The sequence below is a fragment of the Castor canadensis genome, chromosome 11 (assembly GCF_047511655.1).
Source record: "Castor canadensis chromosome 11, mCasCan1.hap1v2, whole genome shotgun sequence".
Classification (NCBI taxonomy): Eukaryota; Metazoa; Chordata; class Mammalia; order Rodentia; family Castoridae; genus Castor; species Castor canadensis.
The window spans coordinates 37271252-37283253 of record NC_133396.1 but is presented as its reverse complement, the minus strand read 5'-3'; the positions used below and the strand labels follow the sequence as shown (position 1 = coordinate 37283253).

Here is a 12002-nt window from a genome sequence, read left to right as displayed (position 1 = left end):
GCTTTAATGGGAGTCTTCCTGAGATGGCTGTCAGCCAGTCAGTGTCCCTGCCCTAGAGTTCCTTGGGAGGTGTACTGGCTGAGCCTAGGACCCATAGGAAGCCAGGATATCACTCTGACACTATGTTCTTGCCCTTGCAGGCATCCAAAGGTATGTCTTAACATCAGGAGACTGGAGATAGCTAGCAGTCCGTCCAAAGTGTGCCATCCCTGTGTATCCAGGCCTAAAGGAGGGGGGCGAAGGGCTTCTCTTCCCACTTTGGTTGTTTTCTCCATGGGAAATAGAGAGCGAGCAAGTCACTTTTGAAATTTCAATTCTGACCTTTACAAAGAAAACTAATAGACACTTTAGTATTATATACAGGACAGGGGGAGATGATGTAGAAGGGGAAATTGCACTTAATTACAGTAGTTTATAGTTTACACCCATTGGACAAATTTACTTCTTTAAAAGAAATCTCGAGATCATTTGGGATAGGGGTGGGAGAGGGAGTTTGTTGGTATTTACAGTGTGTTTGGCTCAGTTCAATAGCACACATCCTTTTCCCCTCATTTCAGTAACAGATTCAAGTTTTTGCATTAGTTTGTTCGATGAATTATCACAAGTAGACTCCACTGCATTCTTGTTTCCTCTTGTGCAGGTTTCATGTCGCCCACCTCTAGGACAGATAGAAGCACCTGACATCTTGGGAGAGGCACTGTGACAATACTGCAGAGAACGGAAGCTGGGCTTCAGGCTGTGCCTCCTGAGAGCTGATTGTCCGAGATGCCAGCAGGATGTCAGGTAAGCAGGGACCTCTCACAGGTGCTTGTCAGGTCACTGGGCTTTTCCATGACAACTGCCCAGAGGGTGATGGTGTGGAAAATAGGGTCCTTGTTGCTGTGCACAAAGTAAGTGATTTGCGGACATCACCAGGCTTGCAGTGGACACTGAAGAGAGAGAGGAGAGAGAGCTCAGCTGTGTGCACTGGGCAGGGACAGGAGCCATTAGTTTGGCTTCTCCAAGGGAGCCGATACTCAACTCAGCTAGCAGAGAACTGGGGATGGAGTTTGGGGACTGAGTGGTTGCTCAGCCCTACATTGCTGGTGTTGAAGCATTTTTCCATTAGGAAACCTCAGAGCTGGCTTTCATGGCTACTTCAGAAGAAAGAAGTGTACTCCTAGGGACCTGGAAATAGTCCTAACCCACCCTGAAGTTGGGCTCCTTTTTTTGGGAGAGTAGTTTTTATAAAGTGTTCAGCATGACTGCAAAGACAGGTAGATGGGGAATTCCTGCCTTTTGTGAAAAGTGAGGGTCTCTTCCTAAGACCTATAAGAACTGGGACACCTGTCTAAGCTACTTCCCAAACTTGAATGGATCTACCAGTTCAGAGATCCTGTTAAAATGTAGATTCAGGTTCAATTCTTATTCTCAGGCTTTGAGTAGGTCTAGGAGTCTGCATTTCTAAGAACTTCCCAGGCCGTGTAGATGCTGCTGATCTACTTGGAGCAGCAAGACCATAAAACATGAGAAAATGTTCTCTTGCTCAAACTTTCCAGCAGGGAAGGAGCTTTGGAAATTGCAAAATGCTTTCCAAAGGTACATCACTCCTAGGACAAGAAACTCAAAGGATCAGGAAAAGATTCTAAGGGCTGAAGGCCTTTGAAACCATACTTCTGGGTGGGCTGGTGAAGGAGACCTTAGAATGGGTAGAACAACTCTCTGAGCAGAGCCACACCACCTATGTGGGGCAGCCTACCTTTCTAGAGCCCTGGGCCTCATTCATTTTAACTGTTCTACAAATCATGACTCTCAGACAGTCACTTTGTGTTTCCCTGTTTCTTCTTCCCCTCACTTTTGTTGACATCTAACGGTTTTGCCTTTTGGCTTCGTGGCTTATTCTCTCAAGACTCCCCTGTCCAACACACATACACACACACATATACCTAGTGCTACCACCACAGGCCTATTATTCCATTATTATCTCATTAGCCAAAGCTCCCAACTATGATCCCATATGAGGTTACCATTATGTCTATTTTACTGATAAGGAAAACAGGGCTCAAAGCGAATTGGGGATCATCCAAGGTTTCAGAACTGGGAGAGTGTGAAGCCAGAGATTCAAACAGGATCTGATTGAGCTCTCAGCGTGTGCTCTTTCTATTACTCTCTAGGGCTAAGAGCTTTTTACTTAGTCTTTTGCTCTTGATCAAATTACTCCTTCTGTGTCTAGTTTCTTTCCCTGTAAAATGGAGGTTTGTCGTGGATTTGCATACGTAGATATGTGTGAAGCCCTCCAAATGGTTATTAATACTCTCCTGCACAGGGTTCCTTCATTCATTGTGTACTCTTTTCTTTCTTTCTTTCTTTTTTCCTTCCTTCCTTTTTTCTTTCTTTTTCTTCCTTCCTTCCTTTTTTCTTTCTTTCTCTCCTCTCTCTCTCTCTCTCTCTCTCCCTCCCTCCCTCCCTTCCTCCCTCCCTCCCTTCCTCCCTCCTTCCTTCTTTTTGCAGTACTAAGGTTTTTGAACTCAAAGACTCACACTTGCTAGGCAGGGTCTCTATACCACTTGAGCCACATTCTCAGCTCTTTTTGCTTTAGTTATTTTTGAATAGGATCTCACATTTTTTCCCCCAGGCTGGCCTGGACTATGATCCTCCTATTTATACCTCCCACATAGCTGGGATCACAGGCTTTATAAGTTAAGATGGGGTCTTGTTAACTTTTTGTCCAGCCTGGCCTTGAACCTTGATTCTTCTGATCTCCCCAGTAGCTGGAATTATAAGCATGAGCCATTGTGCCTGGCCTTGAGGGCTTTAAGTGTGGACCTGAACTAGGTTGGCCTCGAACCTTGATCCTCTTGATCTCTGTCTTCTCAATAGCTGGAATTACAAGCGTGAGCAATCATGGCTGGCTTTGAGGGCTCTTAAGAGTGGGCCTGAGCTAGGATGGCCTCGAACCTTGATCCTACTGATCTCTGTCTCCCCAGTAGCTGGAATTACAAGTATGAGCCATCATGCCTGGCCTTGAGGGCTCTTAAATGTGGCCCTGAGCTGTGCATTCATGAACAGGTTTCTGACCCTCCTACATTCTTGAGGCCTTGACCAGGGTCCTCCGATACCCTTTGTCTCTTCTTCTTCCTTCCACCCACCCCCACTCTTGAATCTCTTTACTTCGTACTATCAGCCTTTTCCCAATTTTCAGATTTCAGGTGGAGGAGAGAGAAAATGGCTTGTGACCTTGCAGGTTTCAATAGAAGAGCAAACAAGAAGGGCAGATAAGGAGACGCCAGCGAGATTCTATGACCTGTCATTAGGGATGGGCTTCCCAGTTATCAAATGTTTGCTCACATAATAAAATGGTGGCAGAGCCCTAAATGTTGTCAAAGGAACTAGAGTTATTTGCCCCCTTCAGAGTCTAAACACAAACATCTGATAAGGGGTGCACTGTGGTCCCTTACTGGAGGCCCAGCACACTCAGCCCCACAGGGGCCTAGCCCAGAGGATCACTGAGTGACCCTCTGTCAGAAAGATGTGGTGGCTATGGCCCTCATCCTGAGAGGACTTGTTACATAATGATAACAGCAAACATGTATTGACGTCCTACTATGTGCAGACACCATGCATGATGATGCATATGTCATTGCATTGACTTTGTCCACTAACCCTTGGAGGTAGGTGGTTATTTCATTCATTTAATACATTTTTGGGTGCTTGCATTCTTTTAAGCCCCGGGTGATACAGCTGTGAACAAAAACTGCCTAAAAACTCACAGAATTTATGTTCTAGTGAGTTTTGAACAAGAAACACATAAACAAATACACACATAGACCTCTATAATCACCCTTTAGGAGAAGATGAGTATTTCATAGAAAAATAAGTATGGTAGGAAGTTAGGCTGACTTGAGGGAAAAGGGAATAATTTAGGGAGGTGTGACATTTGAGCTGAATGAACTGGAGGAGGGAACATGTAAAGACTCACTTGAAAGGGTATTTTGGGCACAAAAGGACAAAGGCAAAGTCGTGAAGTAGGATCACTTCAGCCCTGGTACAGCTGAAGCCGAATGAGAAATCCAGGAGTGAAGGGAGGGGACAATGAGGACACCAGTGGTGGTCTGATCTTGCAGGGCCTTATATGTCTCTGTTTTAGTCTGGTTGCAATGGGGAACTTTGACAGAGGAGGGGCATGGCTGCTTTCTCTTTTTAAGAGACCACCTTGATTCCTGAGTGGCCAACAGAACATAGTGGTGCAAGGGTAGAAGTGGAAGTCAGGGACCAATGAGGAGACCAGCTAGTGACAAGGAGGGCCTGAGCTAGGACTAGGATGGTATCAATATGAGTGATGAGAAGTTGTCATATTTAGAATGCATTTTGAAGGACTCCTAGCCTAGCAGAACTGATTGATGGACTGGATATGGGGTGTGGAGAGAAGAATCAAGAGTACTGCTAGGTATTTTGTATGAATAAAGAATACCACTTCTGGAAATGGAAAATCCCAAGGAGGAAATCATTTGGTTAGAGAAATTGGGGCAAAACGAAGAGCTCCAACTTTAGGCATGTTCACTTTGAGAGGCATAATGGGTGGATTAGACATGTTCCTCCCAAAGATGCACTGCATTAACCCATGGGCCATCCGAGGGCAGGACTGCCCTGGAGACAGAATTATAGGAGCTGTCAGTGTGTGCACTTGACTCAAAGTCGTGGGATTCAAGAACACTCAGGAGTGGTAGATGAGAAGAGGCCAAAGAATGAGCTCTGGGCCCTCTGATGTTTGAATGTTGGGAAGATGAGTTGTCAGTCAAGGAGATGAGGAGTAGCCAGTGCCAGAGGAGACAAGCCAGAATAATGGGGAAAAAGGAAGGAATGATTGGCTGTGGCAAAGATATAAAGTAACTGCTAGACTTAGCAACATGGAGTTGTCAGTGAGCTGCCACCGTGGAGCAAAAGGATAGAAACCAGTCTGCCTGATCTCAAAAGAGAACTGAGGGTGAGATTCAACTGTGAGATTAGTTGAAAGTAATAATTCTAATTCTGATTTTACAGATGAGGGCATGTTGCCTAGGGAGATAATAAGTAACTTGCCCAGGGTCTCACACGAGCAAAGCTTATGCTTCTAACCACCCTATAAGATCACCTCCTAACTCCTGAGTGGGGCAACAGGGAAGTAAATGTCTTTTGTCATTTACAACCTCCTTCCCAAGCTCTAGAGACATGAAGGGTTGCTAGAAGAGGAAGTCAAGCACAGAGCTCCAGGTTCAAGTCTTCTTGCAGATAGTTCTTACAATGATCCCATGAAAAGAGTACCAGTATCATTTTTATAGGAGAGGATACAGCCCAGAGAGGCTAACACATTTTCCCTCAGGTCACACAGGTAAAAAGCAGTAGAACCTTGAGGCTGGATCTGCCTAATTCCCAGGTTGGATCTCTTAACCATCAAACCATCTTGCCACCCCATCAGTGAAGAAGGTTGGGAGGGCAAGTACAGCTGCAGAGCATTTACAATGAGGCTTCCCATCTCCTTCATATCAGCACCTCTGACTGGTGACTGCTCTAGGTTCCTTTCTTGACCTCCCTATAAACTAGGAAGTAAAGCAGTGGGTAGAAAAAGTTGTGGAAACAGGAATTGGCTCACAACCTGCCCACACTTGTTCTGACAGAGGTCAGTACTTGCTGCGGTCTTGTTTTGAGACTGGTGGGGCATTGCTATGCAGGAGCTCAGGCACAAACCCACCCAGAAGGTAACTTGCAAGCACCCAAGAGTTGAGGAGGTAGAGGGACATGGTCTGGAAAGGACAGAGGGTAGTAGCTGCAGAAGGATTCTTGGCAGCCTGGGGTTCCTGAAATGCAGTTCCCCCCAGTCCCCCTTAGGGCATGTCTGTCTTAACAAAGGAAGTACGGGATCAGATACAAGTTCACATTATGGCTTTAGCCTTATACTACATAACTTTGAGTCACTACTATGGGTGTTTAAAAGTGGATATTGGGAGCTGGATGTGTGGCTCAAGTGGTAGAACATGTGCCTACCAAACACAAGGTCCTGAGTTCAAACCCCAGTACTGGAAGGTAAGTGTTGTTTAAAGGACTTGGAGTGAGGAGACTAAAGTCTGGAAGTCCAACTCTGGAATTTATCATCCATGTGATCTGTCTAGATCCCTCCCAATCTTGGAACCTCAGTTTTCTGCTCTGTAAATCAGGCATAAAAATATCTACCTTGCAGAATGAGTGGGAGGGTTAGTCAGACAAAGCAAGGTAGAATGTATCTGGAGTGCTGCTTGGAAAATTGGAGATACTTTAAAAATACCAGTTAGAATCCATTCCTCCATCTCTCCATCCATCCATCCATCCATCCATCCTTCTGTACTGAACATCTATCATAGCCAATCATTTGGCTAAACACAAAGGACTTGGGTGCTCTGAGTAGCCCTTGAAGTACTTGCTGTATTCCTGGGAGATGGGAAAGAGGGTGTCTTGTGTCAGTAGGAGAATGGGAAACAGGGATGTGGAGCCCAGGCTTAAGAGGAGGGATATGCTTGAGAGATGGTCCTAATCTTGAGAAATATTACTGTCAGAACCTCCTTTGATTGCATATAAACCAAACACTGGGTTATATACTGAAAGAGCAGGTGGAAGGGGAGACAGTGGTGGCCCAAAGTCACATAGCAGAGGGGGATGGAGCTGATATTAACTCTAGTCTCTCAACTTTTCCTATCACTGTACAATGCCTCTAAAATAGTACAAAATAAAGTCCCTGTGACCCAGGTACTGTGCACACTAATTATTTGGTTTGATGCACACATCAGCACATGAGGTGTTCTGAGAAGCCCCACCCAGCAGTTCCCTGAACATATTTGACCAAGGAATCTCTCTCTTCCTTCACCCACATATGCCTATCATACCTAGCAATGATTTTGAAATCCCTCTTGGAAAAATAACATTTTAAAACAAAGCAAAAGTAGAATTGCCACTAGGTCTCTTTGGGAAACTCATTTTGCCTTTTTGCCTTAGAAACAGAGTTTGTACAAACTGTCTTCACCTAGGATATCTGCTGCTGTCAGGAGGTAGCAACTTTAATCTTTTTCCTCATCCTTCCTTTTGCGTTCCTCCTCCTTTGATTTGCAGGAAGAAAGTTTTCTGATTGGAACTTAGCACATGGCTTAATTTTTACTCCTTCTCCTGACTTCCAGAGGCAGTGAGAACAGCAGCAATTACCATGGGGATTTTAATTTTAATCTTATTTTGTTTTTGTAATAATGGGGTTTGAACTCAGAGGCTTGAACATGCTAGGCAGGTGTTCTACCACTTTAGCCATGTCCCCAGTCCAAACCATAGGGATTTTAAAGATATATCTTGAAAGACAAAGTATTGTTTAAGTGGAAAAAATTCAAGATTTGGAGTCAAAGACCAAAGTTTGGAGGTCAAAAACTAGAATTTATTATCTGTGTGACCTTGGGCAGGTCATGCTCTGTCTCTGAGCTTTGGCTTATTTCTTTGTACTTAGAAGATTACAATAAAAAGAAAATGAGGAGATACTGTTCACAAGAAGTCTCAACTATAAAGTGTTTCTTGAGTAATTTTTTATTCTTACTAAGTATAACCATCATCTTGATCAATGCAGAAATGAGTCTCTTGTCAGACTCCTGAAATGTCTGGGGATACAGAGACAACTTCACAGTATATATCTACTGGGAGAAAGGGAAGGTGCAGGTGCTCATGTAGTTTCAAGGTCGGCTGGTCCCTCTGTCCAGTGAGGGGAGAAGCCGGTTGGGGGCTGGTGGCAATGTTTCAAGGAGCATCTTGAAGTATTTTGATTAAGAGACTATTTCCTGAATTCAGAAGACTCGTTTCAACAAGCAGGCATCAAAGTCAACTTGGAAAGACAGGAATAATTAATCACAATCCTGTCTAGCAGGGCTGCCCAAGCGGCAGATGGATTGATAAACCTTTCAAAGAGGAAGGTATTCCCAAGGAGGGCTGTTGCGCCTGGCTGCCCCCCTGATTGAGATTTGTGAGCACAGATAAATATTTTCCCTACTCGCTACGAAGAGTGGGAAATCACACAAGAGTTGGGAGTGGAGGGCAGAGTGAAGTGGGCTGTCCTTTTATCTTCAATTGTGTAAGAGAAGAGTGCCAAAGCAGGACCCATATAACTCTCCCTCCACCCTAACTCAGAGTCCAGATGCCCATGCTGTGTGAATGTGTTAGAGCCTAAGACATACCTGGCACTTAATCTATGTGATCTTGCTGGATCCTTGGAGTGGATCCTATCATTTTAAAGATGAAGAAATGAAGGCCTGGTTGGGGCAGGGAGGTTGAAGTCACCTAGAAAATGGCAGGACCAGAAATAGAACCCTCCTGCTTCACTACACTGTAGGGCTGAAAGAAGATGGAGAAAAAGGAAGAAGTGAGATTCCCAAGCCTATGAAAGAATCTGCTCAGCCATCGACAAGACCAAATCCTGCTGAGTGCCTCTGACATGAGGTTCAAGGTTGTCATCCCTTATCTAGTAATCGATAAAAGGCCAAACGGTTCCCACACGGTACAGACCCCAGCTACTAAAAGGTATTATTGTGTTACTCTGGAATTGACATTTGTGTTCAGACATTTTTGTCCTGTTTTTTTTCAAAATCCCCATTGCAGTCCAGCTGTTTGAGCTGGAGCGATGAGCCTGTTGGTTGTTTGCCTCTACTAGTCCATCACCTCTATGACGAGGTGGTCATTACTCATCATCTGAGCTGGTGATTAAGCCTCTGGATTTCCCTGCTTTTAGTGCACAAGGAAGTTGATTCTAAGTTTCTTGATAAAATACCAAGTGGACGCAGACCCCTGAAAAGGCCATGCTATCTACTGGGGAGTCCCCATGGGTTGGCAGAATTGGGTCATTCCCTGGAGTTTATAGCATCTGGGTCTAGTAGACTGGGAGAATAAACCCCAGGACCCTTGACTCACCATTCTCTTTCTACACTAACCACCTTTGCACAGCATGCAACTCAACAGAGTCTGACCTCCTGAGCCTGTCCTGGAAATACCCTTTCCATGGATCACCAATCATCCCATTGGGAAATGCTCAATCTCAATAACTAATTGCTCTGTATAAACCAGACTCCAGAAACCTATCAAACTTTGGTCCTTGTTCAGTGCTTTTGTTGGGGAAGTTGGAGGCAATAAGCCCCTTTGCCCTGTGACCTCAGGGATTCTTTTGGCAAGTAACTAACGGAGCCTCAGAAGGACAAAACTATGACTGAGTCCACACTCACCATACCTTCAGCAAATCAACAGTCTTAGTCATGCCCCCCTCCACCCATCCAGTACTGCTGCCATTACCTGTTTACTGGAAGACATGTTGGTGAGTGTACTGATGCTGCTGGTATCTGTGACCACCATTGCAGATGGAAACCGGGAGGTGTGGGAATACTGAGGGGGTTCCTGCTTGTGTGCGTACACTGGAGAGGCAGAGGAAAAGACAAACTCAAGATGCATATCCCAGCACACACACAGCTCCAGTCCTCCCGTCCCAGGCCATGGCTCCCATTTCCCTGAGCAGATAAAAGAGGGTGCTGGTTATGTCTGGGAAGGCAATACAATGTGGTGAAGTCCTGGCTCCTTAATCAAGTTACTTGACCTCAGTTTCTTCATCTGTAAAAGGGGGATGATACCTGTTGTAGGATTAGGAAATATGTTTAAATGACTTTGCATTAAGTATACGGCCTTGTACACTGCCTAGTATATAGTGAAACTTGGGAATACTTCCATTTCCCTGTCTTTCAAGAAAATATTAGGTTCCTGGACATCCACAAGTGACCCTTAGGTATATGTGGCACATCTGCAATTTTAAGTCAAAAAATCTTCTAAGTAGCTGGCCAACACAAAGTGTCTAGCCAAGCTCATGCTATTTCTGATATGACTCAAACTCCAGTCTCCTGCCAGAGTTGTAGATTGATTAACAACTGTAATTAGACACATGTGCAGTGAATTGTACAATTCTGGGCTATTCTGGTTTGCACTAAAATGACATCAGAGCCCTATTACATCACAGAAATATGAAGGATTAACAAAAGGAGACTAGATTCACATAAAACCTCTGGGAACATGTGAATTAATTTTGAGTTTTTCTAGTAATGGTCCACCACTTCTGGAACCTTTTGACTCATTGTTAGTTATCTACAAGAATCACGTAAATTCCAGTAACTGTGTGGGTGGTTGGCCATGAAGGATGGGACCAGCCAGTTCTCAGAACATGGATCCTACCAGCGAGTCCTCCAGTAGGGACTTGGGATAAAGGTTGTTGGCTATTGCCTCAACTTGTCCTTCTTATTCAGGGAGGCAAGTTATCTCTTGATTCAGGGCCCCATGGGTTCTTTCTTCTTGGCTAGCCAGGCCTGCTTGGGCCTCAGCAATGGATAAAGTCACAGTGACCACTTTCTGACTATGCCACCTAGGCCTGCCAATATGAGGGGATAGGGAACAGTGAGAAGCATATTGCCAGGCTCCAGGAGGAAGGGGATTGAGGCACATGTAGTTCCAGACTCTGTTAGAGGCTGTGACAGAGTTTTAGAAGCCATGAATATGTGATTGGAATGTAAGACCATGCTCAGAAACCAGCTCTGCAGCCTGAATGGGGATTAAGCCCTAAGGACAGAAGACTGAACTTCGTTGTTCTTTGTCCAAGATAATCAGGGTTCAAGCTCAAATCCCCCTTGCCATCCTTGCCTCCTAAAAGTCTCTTGATAAACAATAACTTTCATTTCTATAACTCTTCATGCTTACCAAACATATTTCACCCCTACTTGTATTTCATTTTCATAATGACCCTATTTATGCATGAAGAAACAAGAGACTCAGTAGATAAGTAACCTGCCAGTGGTCACATAGCTGGTAAGTGTCAAAGCCCAGATTTAAATCCAGGTCTGCTTGATTTAAGACTACTCTATGATAGCCACTTCCCTCATGTTCCCAAAGCTGGAATCTATCCATCCTTTTGATGATTCTTCCCCCAAACTTATAGGCTAAAGGCTATAGACAGACCTTGCCAGAAAAGCGAGGCCTGGGGCTCAGGAAAAAAGGTAGATATAAGTAGACTTAGGGGAGGTATAGAAACTGGATTGAGGGGACCCTCTGGGCAGGGGCAGAAACTCAAATTTTCCTGCCTTTGATGGTGTGCAGGTGGTATCTACTTATGTTCATGTCTTTTTAAAGAATTATTAGAGGTGTCTGGATGGTTTAAGTTGGGGGCATGAAGATGAGGAAAAGTGTTCTATTTCAGGAAGTTAAACAGGATAAAAATCATATGCCAACTCTAATCATTTGGTAATGGTAGCTTAGAAGTTTGGATGGAAAAGACTAAGTTGAGGCTCACTGGGAAAGGTGCTGGGGTTGATTGGTGAGCTCTTCTCCATAGATGCCAGAATGGGAAATTGTGGGGTACGTTCCATATGCTATCGCCAACTCCCCTTTATACGTAGAGCTAAGTCGTCCTCTGAAAACCTTCCCTTGGGAATCTTGAGGGTAGGGAAGAGGACTAAAAAAGGAAGAGCAACACATAAGAGTTGTGCTTGAAAAATTGTCTCAGTTGATGATAGGTAAGGAAAAGTGACCAAACCAATAACCTTCCAAGAAAGGCCCAGCCCAGACAGGGAAGCAGTTGGGGTGCTCCCCGCCCCATCACGCTCATGTCCTTACTGTGGGAGTTCTGTAGCTGAGTTACTGCAGCCATGAAGGGCTGCTGGGCCATATGGCTGCCTGGGCTCTGCTGCATGAGGGGTTGCTGGTGAGGGCTGTGCAGCTGCTGGGAGAACTGGACTGGCTGCAGGGCCGCCAGGCTGCCTGCTACACTGTTGATGACTGGGACGCTTTGTGCTTGGGAGGTGTTGAGGCCTGTGGGAACAAGAGGGAAATATTAGGGATGAGCAGAGGTGAATGAACAACAGTAGTCATCAGTGGTGCCCACATCGAAATGCTCCACCCTGGGCTGAGCCTGTTATGGAAGAGATCACATAGGAAATGACTTTATACATAAGGAAACAGAGACT

At 44.9% G+C, this 12002-nt stretch overlaps 1 protein-coding gene across 12 annotated transcripts in view; it reads right to left on the bottom strand.

The window, feature by feature from the left end:
• Window positions 1-296: 296 nt before the first annotated feature.
• The window catches only part of Hnf1b (HNF1 homeobox B), a 53713-nt gene continuing 42007 nt past the window's right edge, over window positions 297-12002 (bottom strand). For 6 of the 12 annotated variants that reach the window (XR_012438659.1, XR_012438661.1, XR_012438662.1 and 3 more), the window contains 4 exons: window positions 11653-11847; window positions 9298-9416; window positions 8193-8349; window positions 297-929 (listed from right to left, as the gene is read on the bottom strand). Coding sequence is in view for 4 of the 12 variants with exons in the window: in XM_074046272.1 (XP_073902373.1) it covers window positions 909-929; window positions 9298-9416; window positions 11653-11847 (335 nt within the window). In the remaining 8 variants the exon portion in view is untranslated. Of the gene's footprint in view, window positions 930-2461; window positions 7844-8192; window positions 8350-9297; window positions 9417-11329; window positions 11492-11652; window positions 11848-12002 lie in introns of those variants that run through there. The other 6 variants (XM_074046272.1, XM_074046273.1, XM_074046274.1 and 3 more) reach the window with 3 other exon arrangements.